The sequence below is a fragment of the Pseudoliparis swirei genome, chromosome 4 (genome assembly GCF_029220125.1).
Source record: "Pseudoliparis swirei isolate HS2019 ecotype Mariana Trench chromosome 4, NWPU_hadal_v1, whole genome shotgun sequence".
Taxonomy (NCBI): domain Eukaryota; kingdom Metazoa; phylum Chordata; class Actinopteri; order Perciformes; family Liparidae; genus Pseudoliparis; species Pseudoliparis swirei.
The window spans coordinates 18,547,049-18,569,234 of NC_079391.1; the positions used below are offsets into that span (position 1 = coordinate 18,547,049).

The 22,186-nt window shown below is 44.1% G+C and overlaps 1 protein-coding gene across 1 annotated transcript in view; it reads left to right on the forward strand.

Moving 5' to 3' along the window:
- nhsb (Nance-Horan syndrome b (congenital cataracts and dental anomalies)) overlaps positions 1–19,752 on the forward strand; it is a 44,010-nt gene extending 24,258 nt beyond the window's left edge. The window contains exons 2-12 of the mRNA XM_056412999.1: positions 11,771–11,923; positions 12,024–12,160; positions 12,495–12,542; positions 12,716–12,760; positions 12,851–12,895; positions 13,405–13,597; positions 13,820–13,951; positions 14,319–14,471; positions 15,197–18,370; positions 18,633–18,774; positions 18,969–19,752. Coding sequence (XP_056268974.1) covers positions 11,771–11,923; positions 12,024–12,160; positions 12,495–12,542; positions 12,716–12,760; positions 12,851–12,895; positions 13,405–13,597; positions 13,820–13,951; positions 14,319–14,471; positions 15,197–18,370; positions 18,633–18,774; positions 18,969–19,596 — 4,850 coding nt within the window. The 3' untranslated portion in view covers positions 19,597–19,752. The remainder of the gene's footprint in view (positions 1–11,770; positions 11,924–12,023; positions 12,161–12,494; positions 12,543–12,715; positions 12,761–12,850; positions 12,896–13,404; positions 13,598–13,819; positions 13,952–14,318; positions 14,472–15,196; positions 18,371–18,632; positions 18,775–18,968) is intronic.
- Positions 19,753–22,186: the final 2,434 nt, after the last annotated feature.

Here is a 22,186-nt window from a genome sequence, read left to right on the forward strand (position 1 = left end):
AAGCTGTGATAACAACACACAGAGGGAGGAAAGACTCAGGAAGACTTTACTCCATTATATCTTCACATAGTAAATAATGTTTTGCTGCTATAATAATGCTTTGAATATTGTTGATTGCATCTTAATCTCTAGCTCACCCCATCCTAAAACTAATAATGACATTAAGTTTATTTTTATCAAATGTTGGATTTTCAGATAAATTTTTTTAATAGACCTTGCGGCAAACCATAATGTACATGCGTAACAATTCCCTTGAGTATAATGGAGCAGGTGTATGAATGGACACACAATTTGGTTGATCAAAAGAATCTCAGGTGGGTGGGGTCAGGCTGGGGATACTTCTACTCATTCATGTACCAGTACTTCATAAAAATACTTACATTTCACTAATAAAACATACATTCATATCATTATTGTATAAATTCAGCCAGACTGCTGGTACCTGCCGCCTCCTATGGCTGATGTTCCCAGCATTTCCCACTTGTGCTACACTGCAGCACAGACAGAAGCAGTTCAACGAGAGTTCAGAAGAAGAAAGGACTACTTTTAGGTGTTTCATACTGTGATACATTTTGTATCTACTGTGGAATTATTGGATGGAGAGGAAGAATCCCAGCATCCTACGAGCCGTCCATCCTGCGAGAACCGATCCAGCAGTTGTTACCAAACAGCTGAGGGTCACCCCGCCCTGTGTGAGGCCCAGTGTGTGTGGAGGGATGAATTCTGTGTGTTTTGCTTGTGTGTTTATATGAACCCACCTTTGTGTGTCTGCGGCTGTGTGTGTGTGTGTGTGTGTGTGTATGCATGTGTGTGTGCTCTTGTATGTGTGTGTCTGTGTGTCTATGTGACAAAAAACACACACTGCCTTATCTGTTTTCTGTGTGAGTGTAAAAATGTGTGTGAGAGAGAGAGAGAGAGAAGCATGACCTACATTTGGCAAAGCTCATCGTATGAGCATGAAACTGCCTAACATCACCCCAGAGCTCCTCAGCACAGAGCCACGCGATTGGCTGCTTTCAGCTCCAGTCTGACAACAGCACTGGGGGAAGGGGAGGGGAGAGGGAGAGGGTAAGGAGGAGGACATGGGGAGGAGGCCCATACATTACATCTAAAAGAACTAAAGATGCAAATAGATGATTGGATGGAGAGAGGAAAGAGACAAAGTGTGAGTGAGGTTCAGGATCCAATTAGGCACACTAATGAAAGTGTGTGTGTGTGTGTGTGTGTGTGTGTGTGTGTGTGTGTGTGTGTTTGTGTGTGATCATGTTGGGGACAAAATGTTTTACACAGTCTCGTACAGTATGTTTTGTCACCATCCATTTGTGGACAAATAGCTGGTTAAGACGTTTTTGAGCCAAAGAAGAGGCTCTGCTCTCAGCATGTCAGTCTGTAGGTCGGGTTAGTCCACCACTTTGGGATTGACTAAAATATCCCAACTATTCCATGGATGGATGGATTGCTGTAATCACTTGTTTAACCCTGAAGTTCACATTTGTGGTTTTGGTTGAAATGCCTCAACAATGGTAGAAAGAGATGCCATAAAAAACTTGGTGCGCACATTATTGTCCCTCTCAGGACAAACTGTAATAACTTTAGTGAAACCTCCACCTTTTTACCTAGTGCTTCGTCATCAGATACATTTTTGTAATCCCTCAAATACTTTGGTTTATGGCTAAATACTAATGAGCCTAAATTCTGTGTTTAGTGCTGACATAGACGCTCTATAACAAAGAAGAGGCATTCGCAGCTCCGCCAATGTTTTAAAGTGGTATACACGTCCTGTCTCCCAAGTGGGCGTGGTCATGGCGTGTTCGTATTCTAACCACCCCCCTAACCCCCTTCTCCGGACTTGTGTTCAAAAGATATGTGGTTTCTGAAAAATGGGTCCAATATTTACTTTGATTGAAAGAAATTATCATAAACTTAGTGAATAGGATTTGCTAATAGTCTCCTAAAAGGGAAAAGCGGTGGCGAAACCCATGTGCCGGATACAGGAAACAGACTCAATGGGCCGACTCGTTTCTGAACTGTACCTGGTGCTGATGAGCTGATACAAGCGTTCCACTATGAGTTCATAAGGCAGTGAACATGGTAAACATTGTTCACGCTTATCATCGGCATGTTGGCATTGCCATTGTGAGCATTTTAGAGGTCTTGATTTAGGTTAGGGTTAGATGTTAGTCACTGTTATGTCCTCCTAAGTGACAAAAGCAGGTTTGTGTGTGTGTGTGTGTGTGTGTTTGTGTGTGTGTGTGTTTGTGTGTGCACATAGTCCTATATTTGTGCATAGATGCTGAGTTTGGTGTCTTTTGTCAAGTGAGCTGTCACAACAGAGTGGGGATTTGTAGCACGGCACCTCTAGAGCTGACACACACACACACACACACACACACACACACTCTCTCTCTCTCTCCCTCTTCTGCCTCTGAATCCCACTCTGTCGGTCTCTCTTTTCTCTATCTCTCTCCCTGAGATCCCCTGGCACAAGGCATTATGGGAATCACTCTGGCGGGGCTCTCGCTCTTCACAGCTTTAATCTTTAAGTTGTTTCCATAGAAACGACTTCGTTCACTCAACTGTTAGATGGTTTCTAAAGCTATAGAAGAATGTCCTCACCCGACATAAACCTCCCCCACAACCTGACAACAGAGCTACATCTAAGTCACTGTGTACTCATTGATCTATTAATTATAAATAATGAAGAGTCGGTATCGGTCAAAGATCAAAAGAACTGCATCCACTTTATGTTTGTATTCCTGGAGTGAGAATTATCGACATGGAACGCATAGTTTATATAAAGCGATAGCTAAGTCCCACAGCATCTTGCTTCTAAGAGACAAGGCAGGTGAAATTTGGTCGGTGGTGTGTTTCGTGAACTCACAGCACCGCTCGGGTTATTTCAGGTTGGGGTCGTAGCAGACCTCCTCCTGTCGTGTGTTGGTGTTTCCTCCGTTGCCTCAGAAGCCCTTTCCTCTCCCTTCCCTTCTCGTCTCTCTCTCTCTCTTATATAGACACAATCTGTCTCTCGCTCTCTCTTGCTCTCTCTCACTCTCTCTCAGGCTATGAGATGTGACATGTATATATACACACATACACGTACACACACACACATCTCAGAAACCGCCACATACTAAGGTAAAAACATGTGATTATTATTTGAAAGACTGGATAAACAATCAATAGACTAACAAGCACACAGATTTACTTATTTTACGTACCTACATAATCTCTATCTCACACACGCACACGCACGCACACACACACACAGAAACACAGACACACAGACACACACACACACACTCACACTATGACCAGTGGTAAGAGTCTGCCATAACACAAGCACTGCAGGAGATCTCCCCATCCCTGCATATGTGCCGGTTACCATGGAGACACGCAGTTAAAAATAACATGGGCGATGGCTTGTCTTGTGCCATTCCACCAACATGGCTGAAGCATTCACAAACATCCAGACGCACACACACACACACACACACACACACACAATAATGCTGGCTGAAGTCTGTTTGACAAGCACACATACACAGAGAACAATATGAAATCACAAAACACACACACACGCTGCCATTATCATCGTTGGCATGAAAGTGGAGTTTATTCCCGCCCTCCCGCCGCTGGTCTATAGATATGATGTCAGATGTTATGAGATGAGATGAAAACAAGACGCCTCCTGTATTGCTGTAAACCAACATGTTAAAAACTGCTTTATGTTGAGTGCTACGTTTTTCGTGGGCTTTAAGGATAACACTGGCATTATAATCTATTTTGCTTATTGAAAGCAAAGACCAAAACCAACAAAACTATGACTAATATGTGTGCCTGTAAAAATGCTCACTGTGTCAGATAGGTGATGGAGTCCTGCTCCTGACCAATGACGGCGCGCCGTCTTTCACGTCCTTTTTTTCAGACTTCACGATGCTGCGTCAGTATTTCGTCAACTGTAACACAGTTACTGTAGATCTCGATGCATATCGGTCGGCTATCATCAGGCAGATAATGTATACAAATATTGAAATCCACAATGACCTAAAATAATAAAGAAACATATTAAATTAGGGAGAAGAGTCAATGTTGTGTTACATTTGGGATAAACGTTTCATTCAACGGATAGCTCTGAAAATGAAAGAACTAAAATACTAAATTTAGCAAATAAACTGTGTTATTATAATTATTTAATTCATAATGAACTAATTCATAATTAACTTTCATACGGACTGAGTATGTAGTATTCAGTACGTTAGTATGCCATTTTGAATAATTCTATGTGTGTGAATGCTTGCTAGTGTCCACACGTATACACTGTTGAGACAAAAGACAGAGGAATAACAATGGACCAATCAGAACAGGATACATTCATATTTCCTGTAGTATGCTCTGCTCTCTCATTCCCTCCATATTTCCTTCCCTTGTTACAACCTCTTTAGGAACAACTTTGCAATATTGATGAGGATTGGGGGAATCCAGAAGCCTCACAAAGGCTTGAGCCAGGAGAGGAGGCCGACAACAACATGAGAAGAAACAACGTTGGTCTCCTGCTGCTGTTCTGATGTGTTTGTGCCTCACATTGAGCGATAATATTTTGCCTTTTGTCAAATTGTTTCTTGAGATGTATCCTGCAGTATGCACGCAATGGTTGGTTTGTTTTTCAGTTGGATTATAGAATAATAGAAAGAAGTTAAGTGCTAAACAAATGTCAGCAATCCCAAATCCATCAGCAACACAGCATCGGTGTTGTGTTCATGCTGTGCCACTAAGGGGCAGCACAGGAACACTAGCAGTGGACTCTGCTAATATTGGGTAAATTGAGTGTGCAGAGCCAGGAAATAATCCCTTGAACATTTAACTTGCTGTTACGTTGTTGATATTTGCTCCGGTTTGTCGGGAAAACTGTGAAATGGTTGGTGCTATGAATAAAAGACTTTTGGATGTATTGTCAGACACTTGGACTCACCCCTGCCAGCCGTGACAGAAAGGCCTCAAATCCATATCGAAAATGTGCACGGTGCAGAACAATGGTGCAGGTGTGCAGCTGGGGGAAGAGGGATGGGGAAGGGAATAGGGGTTGCATGATGTATTCATGATGTGTGAAAGGAGGACATCGACAGAAATATAGAGAGAAGCAAAAGGGACGGGAATCGTATCCTTTAGAAAACTGGAAAAAAACATAGAAAGAAGTCTGTAAAAGTGTGTTCTAAGTGACATAAGACGATACTGATGAAGTGCTTTGGCCTGAAGCTCCCCAGGCAGGACAAACCACTATCCAAGAGGCTACGATGCAGCTCATGCGGCTGAAAGGTCTGTGATCCGGCCCTGATGTTTCATATATCACTCAATACCGCGACTGACAAACAACCCCGGGGAACACAAGCGATTAGAGTCCTGTCGGGAGGAGCTGCTGCAAACAGCCGAGGCAAAGCCACAAGGACCGGCCGTACATTTCATATTCACGACCGCGCTTCTCCACCTTTTGTGCTGACACTGACCACTGCGGTGAAGCGTGGTCAGACCACGTGGAGGGTTCGCATATGTGTGTGGGTGTGTGTGTGTGTGCAGATATTTTCGGTGTGTCTATGCCCTTCCCGGCGGGAGGCTAAAAGCTCCTTGAGCAGACTGCCTGCTCTGCCAGTCAGTGAACTGCCAGAGCTCCAGATTACAGCAGATTACCGGGCAGGGTGCTCTTACACTCTCTGCTCTGTGTGTGTGTGTGTGTGTGTGTGTGTGTGTGTGTGTGTGTGTGTGTGTGTGTGTGTGTGTGTGTGTGTGTGTGTGTGTGGGGGGGGGTGTTTGTGTGTGTGTGTGTGAGTGAGTGAGTGTGTGACAAAGACTAAAATTCCCTTGATGAGGACGATGAAAGATATTGAGAATAATGTGCTTCCTCTCTCTTAGATCACTGCTCTCTGGTGGCAGCAATAGGAAGATTGAACACGTGATACATACTCCCAGCTTGTGGTGGATTAATACATTAATACTTTGTGGCCGAACCCATCATAAAGAGATTACGGTCATGGACAGCCCATGCCCAGGCCGGATCCTACCATCTGACACCAACGGATTGGGGGGGGGGGTCGACGACGACGACTCATGGAGACAACAGCGACGGGACAGGGAAGTGTTTGCGGTGTTTGTGGTTAGTTGTGGGCGCGGCGCTCCTTGTGAGTGCGATGAGGCTCTCGGCGAGGCCAAAGTGAGGCGCTCCACGTGTGACACATGGGCGAAGAAGTGTTCGCTTCACAGTGACGTGTTTATGGTCCGCTGAGGGGAGGAGAGAGCAGGGGACAGCAGGTGGGCGGGTGGGGAAGGGAGGGGAGGGTCTGTAGCTGCAGATGTTGCTCGTCTGGATGTTGGACTGGCGCAGGAATGTTTCCGAGAGGTCTGCAGGGGTAAATGAGGTGGCGCTATTGAGAGACAGATGACAAGGAGTCTGCAGGACAAAGGGAGGAGCGAGACAGACAGACCCAAACAAGGAAAAGAAAGAGCGGGAGCGTGTACAGCTGCTGACCATGGCTCTGGCTTGTCTCGGCCTGGGCTGCGTCCCTGAGAGGTCCAAAGGTACTGTCAACTGAAGTGTGCAGCATCAGTGTGCTCATGAACGCTGTATTGCCTGTTCAATTCCTGACATTGTTTATTATACTGCCTAATGACTTCTATTTTTTGGGCTAAAAAATACATTTTCATGACGATGCTATTTAAGATAATGAATCGCTGTTAAGTCAAGTGAAGAAAAGTGTACATCCAAATCCCAAAGTTTTCAAAGATATCTACTATGTCAGGCAGAGTTATTGAACATTTTGTATGAAATGAGGCTTGACTATTTTCATTTGCTTGGAAGGCTACATCCATAAATAATGTCTATTGTGAATATGTTTGGAAAATAACAGGAAGAAACTTAATCTGCAACAATCTTATCTTTTCTTTTTACCAATTTGTTTTAAAATGAACAGAATATTTCCCTGTTTTCATCACAGGATTTGGAATTTGGACTGCTATGAGTATTTTGTGCCATTTTATCGGTTAATTATCTTAGAAAATAAATCTGTATCTTAAATATAACTTTAATGAAGAGTGAACAACGGTGACACAGAGCATACTATGCATGACATGTCAGGCAGTGTGAGACCTTGTGTTAAATCAAAGATGTTAAGCTTTGATTATGTTTTGTTGTATTCCACTATGTGTGCTCAGCCAGGGGGAGTTCATGTTAAACGGTTTCCTAACAAATGTATGCAATACTACAGTTGATGAGAAGAGGAGGTGCTGAGCCGACCAACAGAGCAGTTTTTCCTCTGCAGAACTGGCCAGCTAGTGTTTCTTATATAACAGCTGTCTACTATGACAAGATTCTGCAGCTACTGCCATAGGGAGTGTGCTGCCTGACCCAGATACACCCGAATACATTCTCCACCAATGACTTACATTCACTCACATCTGGACCAGAGAGAGAGAGAGAGAGAGAGAGATAGGGACACAAAATCATATAGCTGTGTCAGAAAGAGAAGAGCAACATTAAAGCAGTGGCATGTGGATGACTGTGCCTGGTGGTGGTGTTTTCTTATCGTGTGTTGTTTTACGCGACAGTGTGTCCCCTGTGCATAACAAAAGATCCGGAGCTGAGCAACTGAACCTCACACCAGTGTTTTACTTGACTAAAGTTTCCTGTCTCCTTGTTCTGTCTCCTCTCCTTCCCTCAATGCGTGTTGCTCTCGGAGAGCATAAAAGCCCACATCGGCTCCCAGATAATAACTCATTCACGACTCAGGTAATAAAAATTAGACCCATTAGCCAGATGAGACCGAAGTGGTGCCATAAAAAACACTTTTACATTATAGCCAATAACTCACCGACTGTACATCGCACACTTGAAACCTTTATGTTGACATGGACAGTTGTCAGTGGACATGGATCTCCTTGGACACACCGGATGCATTTGGCCCATCGGGCTCTCCCTTTGTTGCGAATAAGATCGGCTCTATGTTGTCCGATCACTGAGGCAGGGAGTTTCATCCGTCTATTGTTGTGTCCACTGTCAATCTGTTCCTCCATTAAGTCAAGAGTGACAAGCTTCAAATGCTTTTCCAAAGAAGTCCTTTTCAGGGGCACCCGAGGACTTCCACTCAGAAGACAGATGTTTATTATACGCAGTGTTGCTATGTGAAACTAAAAACTCATGTTCATCAGAGCTGTTCTCCTGTTAGATGCTTAGTCAAACATCTTCCAGCTAAAAATCTAAATAGCATCAAAGTTCACATTGCTGCTTGGCTCTGATTCGCACGGCATCTCTTTATTACATTTTTTATTTTTTTAATTTTTTTACTGTACCTCCTCTCCTCCTCTGTCTGCTGGTGCTGTTGGCATGCAGGTCCTGATGATGACGCTGCAAGCTGCTGACACGGCACCTGCAGATTTCAGGATGAGGGGAAGCAGAGATGTTGGGATGCAGTGAGAGTGATGATGAGAGAAAGAGGGAAAAAGAATGTGCGTTAGAGGAGTGTGTACGCCGGGAGTTACCCATCGCTATCGCCCCGGACCAGACTGGTCCGGGGCGATAGCGATGGGTAACTCTCGGCGTAAGCTCCGTAACAATCGGTTGCAGATGAGCAGGAGGAGGTGCAGGACAGCAAGAGCAAAGTGGAACAGTACAGGGAGGGAAGAGGTGAAGCTCCAACATACGCCAAATACAAACATTTAGAGGTTCACCCATGGTCCTTTATGGTTTGTGTTCCTGGTGTATTCTCTTCTCCAGCCCTTTGCTGTTTATGTTTTTCCGAGTCTCTTGAGGGATACGCCAGTTGTTGCCAGAGGTTCTGGACCAAGTGGTCAGGAGGGAAACTCAGATTGTATTTACACGTTGGTTTCGGGAAGTTGCTGCTGGACTGCAAAGCCTGATGTCGCAGCACTTTGCTGATGATTTGTTAGATATATTCTTCTCTGCTCAATGCCACTACACTTGGATGTTTGAGCTTCACTGTGCTGGATGATGTATGTGCAGAGTTTGCCACTAGAAGGCCGTTTTCACATGAAGGGCTGAAGGGGGAACGTGTTCACTGTGCTCAGCTTAAATGTGAATGTGAGGCAGCTATGCGAGCCTGCTCTGTAACATCACAACTGTCTTGGAGCCAACTGTGTTGCAGGATGCAACTTCAACGAGTGGGATGTGGAAACATGAGACCATATGAACAACATTTACATCTTCATATATTCTAGATTGTTTTATGCGAGAGGAAATAGAATAAGGTCTTTTTAATCAACTGGCCTTGTTTTGTTGGAAAATCCATATGAGACACGTATAATGATTTAAAGCAGAGGTTTTCTTAAACATGGGTAAAATAGATTATTAAGTGAAACAATCTTCCTTGTGACTTCTTTTTTTTAAATTGCATACAGTACAATAAATCAGAAGGGAACATTTAGCTGAGTAATGCAGTTTTAGCGCTACAACTTGAGTATAATGATGAGGAGATGCCTTCATGGCAGCAGCAAGAGAGCAAAAGGAGAGATAAAAGAGTCTAAGAGGAAGAGAAGGAAGGGATGGTGAGAAGAAAGATGAGGGGAACAAGTGGGCTGGCAGGCAGAAAAGCCACAGTAACAAATCCACCAATTTAACTGTGTCACAACAACTAGGTCAGCACCTCCTGCAGAGAAACACCTTTGGTTTGCATATTCCTCCTATATGGCCTACTTTGTTTAACTCTATCGATGGTAACTACCACTCACAGCCAGTTATAGGTATTGAGAAACGTTTTTTTCACATTTTGCAGGTCTGTCAGTGAGTACTAGCTCAATGCAACAAAAAAGAGGCTCTCCCCGAATATAACAGAATTTCACCTTTACAGGAAGCAAATGAAGAAAAATAAATGCACCACGTGACAAAAGCTTCATCTCAAATTGATTTAAATTGGCCTTTAAATGTCTGTTACTGTTCTGCCTCAACTGCAAACCAATTCATCTGAACAGTGTGTTTGTGAAGCTGCAGAGTCTTTGCCGTCTTTTACTTGTATTATATAAACATCGTGTTCATGATCGTCGGAGGCACAAAGTGTGATCTGCATAACAAGAGGATAACTTTGTCTGTATGTGACCGTCTTTGGGGCAGAACGCTGCCTAATTGTTTATCTAGTGTGAATAAGCTGGTTTCCTGTGGTTCTCTAACCTCGTAGTTTAAATCGGCCAGATGCTGCTGATGTGAGCTCGCTGATTTAATTGCAGGCAAATATACGAGCCTTGATGAGCAATGAAAGGTTGCCTGGCTACTGGAACGCCGTGGCTTTCAAGGGCACAATCGCATTTTGAATTCAGAGTGAAAAGAGGGGGAATAGATTCCATATTGAAAGCTAAAGGGGATGAGAGCAGATGAGAGAGAGATGGATAATCACAGTCCTTCTCTCTCGCTTTCCACCTCTGTGAATCAACCGTTTTAATCTTTGCAAATGAAAGTGAGAGATTCTCCGGTTTGCCTCATTCATGACAGCAGGGTTTGCTGTGTTTTCTAATAAATATAAATTGTGGTGGCAATAAACACAGACGGCTGTGAGGAATGTGCAGTGGTGAGCTGGTGTGTGCAGCGCTGCAGTGGTGAGGTGCGTTTAGCTGCCACCTGCTGGCCAGCCTCGGCCTAGTCTCAAGTGTGCAATGTAAAGAGGAGATTGCCTTGCATCAAACCCTTTGAAGACTTTTTTTGCATACCACTTTATCACATAATTATACTCTGTTTTAGTATATTGTGCTTTCGTGGGAGGCCTCTGCCTGCAGGTGGTACATCGTAAAGCTGGCCTGGATCTCAGCTTATTGACGTTTTATTTCCGATGATGATTGAACAGACATGATGGTGAAAGACATGACAATGTCCTTTTTTAAGAACCATGTCTAAAAACAACAATAATATATTTATATTTCTTCAAGAACAACTCGAGTTTTATTTTAAGAATTGGGTTAAGATTGAGACCTAAACCAGGCTGGATTACCAACATGGGGAATGTTGGAAACTACAAGACACCCGGAAGCCCCAGAATCCTCAGATTAAAAATGTATCGATGGTTGGTTTGAGGTTAATTTGATTAATTGCATTATGTTAATTGCAGTTTTATTTGCAAATATGCACTATTCCTCTGTTATGCAAAAGGATCCTATGTCAAAATGTAGTGTTTTTGATAATAATGTTATCATATTCTGCACATTCAATAAAGATTGAAGTGTTTCATCAAAAAAACAGTTGACATTCAGTTTACCTTTAAACTATCGACGGTATACATTTTTAGGTGACCGAAAATGTTAGAATGAACTTTTCTAAAGTGAAAACACACTGTGAAAGAGTTGTAAGACAAAAAGACCAGGAGGAAGCTCCAGCTGTCCACACATAGTGTTCCAACACAGCACCAAGTACTGGCTGGTTTGTGAGGCTGCAGGCCAAATTTGTGTTGACAATTGTATTCTGCTGTGTGTAGAACTGTAGAACTCTTGAGGCTTGGTATACACAAACAGCATACTTGGTATAGGATGCAAAGAGAGCAAGAAGTATGGGGGTTCAGCTCATTATTTGCCCCTAGGCATGCTAAGTGGTCATGGATCTGTGAGGTTAACATATATGTTATGATGTTCCTTTGATATGCTCGAATCACACAAAAGGTTTAAACACTGCATAACAAAACAAAAGACTGAACCAACTTTGTTTACGCGCGGACCAATTCTTTTAAAAATGTATCTCAGTCATAGAGATTCCTTTGAACATCCTCTGTCTGTCTCTCCTCTCTCATCTTAGCGGTGTCAAACCTGGAAATAGAGCGCAAGCTGTCGCTTCACTATCAGGCTCCATGGCACCAGCAACATAACGTGTTTCACCCTTGTACCCGACCACCATGTCTGGAGGAGCTACACAGAAGCGCTCAGCTCAGTCTCAGAGCCCTGCACCGAGGTGAGAGAGAGGTGGATCATGCAGCCGCATTTTGTTGTGTGCAAATAAAACGGATTGCACGTTTTTCATATGTGTGTGTGTCTTTGTTTGGGGTTCAAAGACAAACAACAGCGCCACCGCTCCACGAGTCGGGAGAGAAACAAGGTGACCATCTCTATCTCAGTGGCTCCCCCTATGCCCACCTTCCCCTCGCCACACAGCATCCGCCGGCATCAGAGGAGTCGCCTGGCGCGAGCGGTAAGAATGGCGCATGACTCACGATCAACCAAGCTTGGGGGGGAAATTATGTGATTTCTTACAAACAATAAGCCAATGAGCCAATAAATTCAGGACTAAGTGTATATGACGAATATCAGTACAGTTGCAATAATCTCAAAAGTGCATGCAAACAAAGCCAACCACTGAACAACTGGACTATGTTTTACCCAGGGAGGTATGGGAAAGGAAGACATTAAACAGAACGTCAAAGAAATACATTTGTCTCATTCATATTTGTTTGCTTATTGTAATTCTTCTTAAATATATGTTCCTACAAACTGACACAACATCTCATTCTATTGTTGCCTTACAGCAAGAGAGAGCCGAGAGGGAGCGAGAGTTAGACTATCAGCCCAGGAAGGTAAAGCAGAAATGTGTCTGTGTGTTTGTGTCTGTTAATGTCTAAGATGTGTGTTATGTGTTGTTATATGTTATGTGCCGTGTGTCTAGGGCTCTACAGCACTACATTTGATTTCTCTTTTATGATGGGGGTTCTTTACAGTATTCTTTTATTGTGTTAACTTTCCCTTGAAGGAGAGGGCCGTGAGAGAAACAGAGATCCAGACCATAAAGAGAAAAGTAAGAAGATTGACATCTGTAATTTCATTAATGCAGGAATTTACTTGCACACTCGGCAATAATTGTCTGTGTGTGTGTGTTTTCCCATAGGAGAGGCCAGGGAGAGAGGCAGATGTAAAAACGATGCAAAGAAAGGTAAGGACGAAGCTTGAATGGAGACCTATCAACTGTACGAGACTCGTAGTGGTTTGTAGTTATTGAAAGACAAGGTGAATCAATACTGAAGAGAAATATACATATCGTACATTGTCTGTCTCATTCATCCTTCACCTTTTAACTTTCCTTTAATCTCTTTGATTACTCATGTCATGTTGCCTGTTTTTTGTTTTTGTTTTCTTTTGTCTTTTCTTTATTTTGTGCTAATAGTTTGAGTGCTTTTACTCACTTCACCCTATTGAAGGTTGCATCTTCATTCCATGGAATAGAAAGGTATCAATCATTTGTGCTATTATAACTTTCTATTTACCCTCTAATCAAATCATAAACATATTTTCTGATGTTTGAAAATTTGTAAATAGTGTCTTCTTCAAGCGACCCCCCCCCCCCGTTGTAAATAATTCCGCTTAGTCTATCCAACTGAGTAAGTGACTGTAGAAGCCCCTACCGTGTATATAATGTGGCTGGCGTCCATCTGCTCCCACCAGACTGTCTCGACAGGGGAAGGCGAATGTGGCGAGGTCTTGGGAGGCCACCGAGCCAAGGCCTCAGCCCCCATTACCCCCTCGACCCAGGACAAACAGACCAACTGGTCCAAGGAAAAACTCTCACCATCAAATCAGAAGTCAACTGGCGATTCTCACTCCATCTCCTCCTGTGTTATCCCCATCAACGTCACAGGTAAGACAAAGAAGAAAAACAGGAAAAGTAAGAAAGAGCAAGGTTGGCTCTAGTGAGGATCCATCAGGCAATGTGTTACTGTGAGACAACAGTGCTAACGAGTGACCAAACAGCAACTGTTCCTAAATCAGGAATCAAACCCAGACCCCGCATGAAAACCAGGAATCTAATTGAATATATTAAACTTTAGCTTTTCTTATGGCTTCTGTGTTGTTATTGCAGGAGTTGGGTTTGACAGGGAAGCAAGTGCTCGTTGCTCTCTAGTCCATTCCCAGTCGGTTCTTCAGAGGAGAAGGAAGCTGAGGAGGAGGAAGACTATCACAGGAATACCCAAAAGAGTACAACAGGACATGGGTATGTTATAGAGCACACCTGGAAATTTAGGGTTATTATACTGTATGGATCCTAATCTTTTAGGTTTGGAAAATTACTATTGATTTTATTAATTCTTAATATTTTCCAATTTAACTGCTGAAATCTGGGAATGAGGTGACCTTGCTAACACAGCCATGAGTTTCATGAGGGCAAGCTTAATGAGCAGCAACAATCACATGCAAACAAAAATACTAGGCAGTCCTTTAAAACTTTACGAGCTACTTGTGAGCTACTTCCTGGTTCAGCTCCGACCTGTTTACCTGTAGTTGCACATGCATAAAATGGTAAAATGTTACCACTACCCTTTAGGATTGAAACTCCACATGCTTTGTCTCTTTGCTTTCAGACTCAGATGAATCACCCGTAGCAAGAGAGCGCACAGTGATTGTCCATGCCCACCCGCACCAACTCTCTCTCTGTCAGGAAGACCTCTTAATCAGTGGTCATCTCCATCACACTCGTGACTCTGGCTGCCAAACAGATGATTTCCTTATAGCATGTAAGTTTCTGAGAATGGACAAGTATATTTGGTTCTTTAATCTGGCTCCCATAGTTTCACTACGGACTAGTACCTAATAAACAGTCCAGCCCTGACTTCAAACTCAATGACCGTTTTGGATTGGCTCAGCTCTCATAAATCGTGCTAAAGGACACTGTTCCAAGACACGGGCCAAAAAGGCTAGCTGCTGCTTCTGAGGCACATTAAAGATATCTAGCATGCTAAATATCTGGACCTGTCGCAGAGTCTGTTAGAAAGTTACAGCCAGGGACAGCGTGAGACACTGGTTGAGGGGAAACCTGGCGGAGGGGGTTGAATGTAACATTAGGAACTTTACTGTCTATGTATGTATGTGTATATGTATATGATCCTTGGTGGTGTGCACTCACACCACCAAGGATCATATTGTTAACAATAAGGCTACTCACACAATATAATATGTAACAACAATATTTATCTGTATTGATGCTGTAAGTAAATGTTTTACAATTGAAATAAGGAACATGGCTGGACATAGTTAAGTTTAAAAAAACTTTTTTTATAAAGATTTCCTAAAGTTGGACCCACCAAGATCCAAGAATGTATTTCAAACACCACTTTCTTCTTCAAACTAAGTCCATTAAAATGGAATTAATTTTACGTATAAGTAACTTTGTTAATGGTCCACATCCAAAGCATTGAGAAATATGTCCCCCTCTCTCGCTCTTTTGTCTTCCCCTTGATAGGCACAGCTGCTCCCTCCAGAAGGCGCATCAGAGCCCAACGAGGCCATCAGGGAATCCCTGCCTCTCTCTCCCATTCAACAGGCAACATTTCTTCCCTGGGTGACCAATCAGATTCCACATACACCAGTGCCGCAGCCCACTGTGGGCGCTTGCGCTCTCGAAGCCTTCCTCGAGAGGGTGGACGTCTGATGGACAGTGATGAGGACGACGATGACAATTACGATGATGATGACGAAGACGAGGACTTGTCACCATATGAAGCAGAGGACTTTATTCCACCTGGCCCAAGTCCGAGAATGAAGATGATGATGATGAAGGATGAAGAAGAGAGCACAGATGACCAGGCAGCTCCGGAGCCACTGCAACTTGGAAGTCTAAAGAGGTTGCAGCGGTCCGGAGAGAGAGACAGAGGCAGTGGAGGAGGGAGCCCAGAGCACAGCTGGATGGAGAGGGGCCGTTCTCGCTTTCCCCGCAAGGCTGATATGGGCAGCTGTGAGATCTCATCGAGTTCGGATACTTTCAGCAGCCCTATTCACTCAGTGTCAACAACAGGAGTCCTAGGCAGCCATGTGGACAACAAGGAGGACCACCAGTCATCAAGCGGGAACTGGAGTGGTTCCAGCTCCACCTGCCCCTCACAAACATCTGAAACCATCCCCCCGCCTTCTTCTCCACCGCTAACAGGCTCATCCCACTGCGACTCAGAGCTCTCACTCAACACTGTGCCCAATGCTATTGATGAGGGATTCTCCCTGGATGCCTCATACCACTCAGACCTCAGACCTCAGGGCCACAGGTCAAGCTCGTTCACATCCTCAGCCACAGACCAACTGGATGATGCAGGGGTCAGTACAGCCAGTGAGGGGGAGTGGACATACCCTGCAGACCAAGACCAGACTGATCCAGACCAAGACCCAGACCAACCCCAAAATCTGAGCCAGAGCTATGGTTTAGCGCAAGAGTACGGCTCCAAACAAGGCCTACAAGACCAAATCTGTTTTAGTGACAAGACCAGCAACACGGAAAAAGAGTCTGTCTCTCATTATCCATCTGATACAGAGGGTTTCTACTCCTCTTCTGTGCATTTTGGGGAGTGTAATCAGAGTTACAAAGGATTAGTGTATAACTATGCAGATTCAGGGCCTGCCTGTGGCCAATCCAACACTGTGGCACCACCACGATCCAATGAAGTTTATCCCCAGCCCTTATCTGTCTTCAGAGCTGGTACTACGACTCTGGGGAGGACCTGCCGTCCACTGAGGAAACCAAAAGTCAAACCTCCACCACCTAAACGGACTTCCTCGCTGAAGGACACCTGTAGTGGTATTGATGTTGGAACGGACACACAGGCAGATCAGGATCAACCAAAGATGGTTAGTGAACAAAACCTTACTTTGTCTTCCACAGAAATGAAGCTGGAACTGGACCTAGAGCTTGGAGGTGCTCCAGAACCATTACAGACATCTTGTCTCGTGGCAGAGCCTTTGGGAACTTGGGGAAGGGGAATGAGCGAAACCGTTGACATAGTAGAGCCGATGTCGTTCAGCTCTGCTGATACACACTCATTTAAGGATGAAGGTGCTGTGCAATCTGACTATGCAGACCTGTGGCTTCACAACACTGAGCTAAAGTCCAATAACGGTGAGTACAAATCCATGTCCAACTCAAGCACAGCAACCGGCACTACTGTCATGGAGGGTATCAAGTCACCAGACAGCTCGTCCTCCTCCACAGAAACCCAAACCCAGGCACTTGCTCATGCTTCGGAGACCAGGGCAACGAGTCCGCCTCTCCCACCCGGAGACTTCAAACTTGGATCACCTGAAAAACTGGCTGGCCTGGCCTCCCCATCAAGTGGCTACTCCAGCCAATCAGAGACTCCAACGTCAACCTTGCCCTCATCCTCGGCAGCATTCTTCCCAGGACCACTGTCTCCCTCAACTGGCAAGAGAAAGCCCAAAGTGCCCGAGAGGAAATCTTCTCTCTCTTCCCTGCAGCACTTCCCCAGAGATGGAGCTTGCATTTCCTCTGGCTATAAGAGAGACCCAGACTTTCCACCTCCACCTTCTCAGCTTGATCTCAATGTTCTTCATGGTGGTTATGTCAGGCACACGCTATCCCACCGAACGCATCACATGCACACGCTCCACCACAGCAAACACAGAGTGGGAAATGTTCTAGCCACTGGAACAAAATTGTTGGTACCTGAGTCATCAAATACCAACCCACCGCCAAGGACAAATTATGCTCTGACAATTCCCAGCCCCAATCTATTGGTAATAACTCCATCTGCTCTTCGTTCGGTGCAGCTCCATCCTATTAGCAGACATACAAAAAGTGCTCCCACAGCAGACCAGGATACTGCAAGAGGAACAGAGACTGCAACAAGACCCAAATGTCCTACTAGTGGTTCTACATTGGCTCCACCCCCTATCAATACACGGCCTCTCCCCCCTCGTAGACCACCCCCAAGACCTCCAACACATGATCACGCTTCCTCCCCTGAACACTTGCAACCACCTCCCCCTGGCCGCCACCCTGATGGGCCTCCATCCTATGAAAGCCTGCTACTCAGACACGACCGCTATCGACCTGGAACCTTCTGGGCTATGACGGCCTTCAGAACCCGGATGGACCCATCATCAGAACTTACCGAGGACAGCTCACCCCTGCATCGGCCCGTGCCACGTGCCCCCCACCCTTCGCCTGTGGATCTACACACACATATCCACTCGCACACAGAATTCAGAGGGCTAACACACTCAGTTCATGCACACCCTGAGTTTAGGGTTTTGGGGGAGCGCTCGTTCTCCCAGAATGATGATGATGATGAAGATGATGAGGAAGATGAGGAAGATCACATTAAAGAGCCACAGAGGGCTGCATGTTCCAGAGGAGGCATAAGATCGAACCACCGTCCGCCCCCAGCATATGAATTTGCTGGGATATCCCACTCAGACTCAGGGCCCTGGGCTTGTCCAGTCAAAGTGCCTGGTACTACAATGGAGGCATCGCATCCTTACCTAATCAGCGATGCAAGAAGAGGAGGACATGGAGAGCAGGAAGAAGAGGTGGAAGTGACATCAGGTGCTACCAGAAGTGCCCATCAGCAGCAGCCACAAGAGAGCAAAGATGACTCCACCACTCCTGATACTGAGGACTACTTCAGTAAAGGTAAGCTAAATTCTTCTGGCAGAAGTTGTACTTTTTTGTAATGATTACACTGGTTTTACAAACTGTTACTTATGGGCAGGGCTTGAGGGAGGTGGACTGCTATCTTCTGATTAGACTGTCACTAATTGTATACTGTTGTTGGGTAAATGGATGAATGTATCAGCAACCACCAGCTTTTGGGCTGATGATGGCTGGTTGGAAAACGTTAACATAAGACCCAACCGTATACTAAATGATCAAACAACCAGATAACATGTGATAGGGATGTCTTGGACTACAGATTCCACGCCCAGTGATAACTCACTCTCCCCTCTGATGGATGACATCAAAGTGGATGATGACATCATTATCACATCACCCAACAAGACCCGTACAACAGAGGACCTGTTTGCCATGATACACAGGTGCTGTACATTTTGCATTGGCACTCAATGTATTCGATTCTGTCTACAGTATCTGTGTAATGCATCTATTTGTCAGATTTTAGAGGCAATTCAGCTAATTCAAGTTCATTCTTTATATGTGTATGCTATCCCTGTATCTATTCATCCACTGTATAACTCTTAGGACTGACCTGACCTGTTATTTCCTCATTCAGATCAAAGAGAAAGGTCCTGGGCCGTAAAGATTCAGGAGACTTAAACGCAAAGTCTCGTCTCTGCTCTGCAGTACCCGTGACTCCTATCTCCACCATCATTATCCCAACAGCCCCTCCTCTCAACATCCCAGCCACCATAGCCACTGCTGCCACGTCACAACGAGCCCCTGTGCCAATTTACCGCAGCGCCAAGAAATCCAGCACGTCTAATGAGGAGTTTAAACTCCTGTTGCTGAAGAAAGGTAGCAGGTCTGATTCCAGCTACCGCATGTCAGCCACAGAAATTCTGAAGAGCCCAATTAACCCTAAACCCCCTGGGGACCCCCTTCAGGAAGGGGCCATTAGACAGGCTGACGAGCTACCCTTTATACTCCAAGAGCCACACATTTCTGGCCTGGACCCAATCCAGATACCAGGCCTTTTCCCCAGAGCCAACTCTGAGAGTTTCACCTCCAAAACCTTGCCTATGTCAGCTGCATCTCGACAGGGACGTTCTCGGATCCCCCCTGTAGCAAACAGCAGTCGCTATAGTACACGCAGCCGCCTCTACACGGCCCCCATGCAAGCCATTTCCGAAGGGGAGACAGAGAACTCAGATGGGAGCCCCCATGATGATAGATCATCCTAAAACCACCTGGTCTTAGCTGTGTCCTACATTTGAAAGGGCCCCCATTTACTTTTCTTGTCTTGGATAGGCGTGTAATCATGGCCAATAGTGTAATTCTTCCGACACACAAACTGTGACTGTTGCTAAAATGAACCTAGTTTTGGATCTACTATTCTATTGAAGGGTTTCGGATAGAGTGTTCCTGAATCATAAACGGATGATTATGAAAATGTTGAGGATTTACCTTCATAATATATTATCAAATGAATATCTGCCACAAAGTTAAAAGAGACAGACTTGAGAACTATTTTGATTTAAATGTTTTTAAAAAAGATGTATGAGAAGAAAAAAAATCAGTCCCAAATATTTGTTAAATTATAATTATACATTTTGTGGAGTATGGACAACGTGTGTGTGCATGAACGAGCACATGCAACATCCACTGATATTTCTAATTATTGTGTTTTGACTGGCGTGGGTGCAAGTGTGTCGCTGAGGAACTGCTTTCTTTTTCAAATGAAAAATTATTGTGAAATTTAATATTCTCGTGGTGCCCAAAGCATTGGTCAGACTTCCCAGAGTCCATCCTCAATATTCCTGCCAACAAGCAAGGGTTGTTTCCTTGTGGAAGTTACTAACAACACAGCACCAACTTATCTACTATATTTCCATCTGCAGACCTGGCATAGAGTATATCACACAGAGCCAATCATATATTTCTCCACATTAATTATATCCAAAAAGATAACATGATGCATGTATTTTTGTAAAACTGCGCCTCAGAACATGATGATAAAGTTTCACCATGTTGCATGACCCTATATGGAAACATCCCCTGGATCCTGGTTTCTGTCGACATTTCTGTGTTTCCTTTGTCTTATAAGAATAATGAATCTTTCACCGTGAAAGGTTTTAGTGACATTTGTATTACATTGCCAGTGATCTAGATTGATTTGTCTTGGATTTGAGTGTCTAACAAGAAGGAGCAAGGGCTTGCGCCTATAGATGGGGCCCATTGGTCAGAAAGATATAGGCTAATTTTGGACAATCGCACAGTGGCCTTTCTCTACTAGAGGTGGTTGTGAGCAGGGCATTTATAAGTCCCTATGTGGACATGCGCCATGTCCCACAATGATTCAATCATATACTTATTTAAACCCAACCTTGAAATCTAGTATGTTAAGACTGACTCCAGCTTTTACAGCTGCTGGCCCATCTTGCTGTGCTGACTTAAAGGGCAAAAGGTACATTTCAAAGCAGTTTCAAAGAAACCATTGGGTGCAGACGGTGAAAATGCTTTAGATGGTCCTCAATCGGTTTGACTAGAGGTACATTTGGAGCGCTTTCCAAGAACCAACCTCGCTATTGCACTTCATGACTCTTCAAGAATATTCCTTGAAAAGAAAATATATCTTATAAATTAAATGTATATTTGTACTGAATATTAAAAAGTCATATCTATATAAAACAACAAGCCGAAATTGTATAGGGAATCAACCTGAGTGTAGCATAGAAGAACAGGTCTCACTGGCAACATCACACATGAATCTCAACATTGTTCTCCTCTCCTTGTTGCCTCTCCTTCATTTGCACTGACCCAGTAGCATTAGACAGGTGAAACAGCTCAACCCAAGAGCTACATCAAGTTGTCTTACCCTCCAACCTCCATATCACACATTCTGAAAGAGAGGAGACAAGAGGAGGAAAGGACAACATCCCACCAACATTTCAAAGCCAGCAATGCAACCGTTGCATTGCTGCTGCCTTTTCTACCCAACACCTGGGTTAGAGTACAACATCTTCCTCATCCTTCCAATAAATGTATCACATTTTGAACATCCAGTGTGTTACGGAAGCAAACTGTCATCAGTGGAAAGTTTGAATGCTCACCTTTCTATCACAGCAAACACAACACGTATACTTCTTACATTCAGAGGCCGTACTTCAGTAGAAACCATTCACTGTATTCTGTGAATACCTCAGCAAGCATATTACTGTTTTATTGTAAATGCTACCGATATATAGATAGATAGATAGATAGAAAGTAAGCAAAACCACAACGGTTTGGTACTCAGCGAATCTGAATTGCAGAACTGACACTGTGTAAGATGGAGAGGGTAAAAAGCTGTGAAATGATTATCAGAATTTTACATTCATCATACCCGTACTGCTGAAGCGCACTTGTTCCTGTTCATCGTTTTATTTGTTGTGTTTTCTATCGCATGCAATAAGTGAAGAAAAAAAAGAAGAAGAAAAGAAAAGGACACCACCATATCATTATTTTTATCTGAGGGATGTCTCCATACCACAAGAAAAGATTTTGTATTTTATGTTCAAATGTTCAAGTTCAATAGTGTGTTCTATAGATGTACAAACTGTCTGGCTAATTCTGTTCTGTATAGTCGTGATCACAAACAGGGGGTTATCTTGTACTGTATATCTACTCACTGGACAATCATACGTATGAGAGACTGTAAAGAAAATAATGATGCAGAATCTGTCGGGATGGAGAATCCGAACACTTGTTGCTGGGTCCTAGTCTTGCTAGAGCTGTGGAAGTTGGGAGTGAGAGAAATATCTTCCAGGATAAACTGCTGATTCAGTTTAAGTT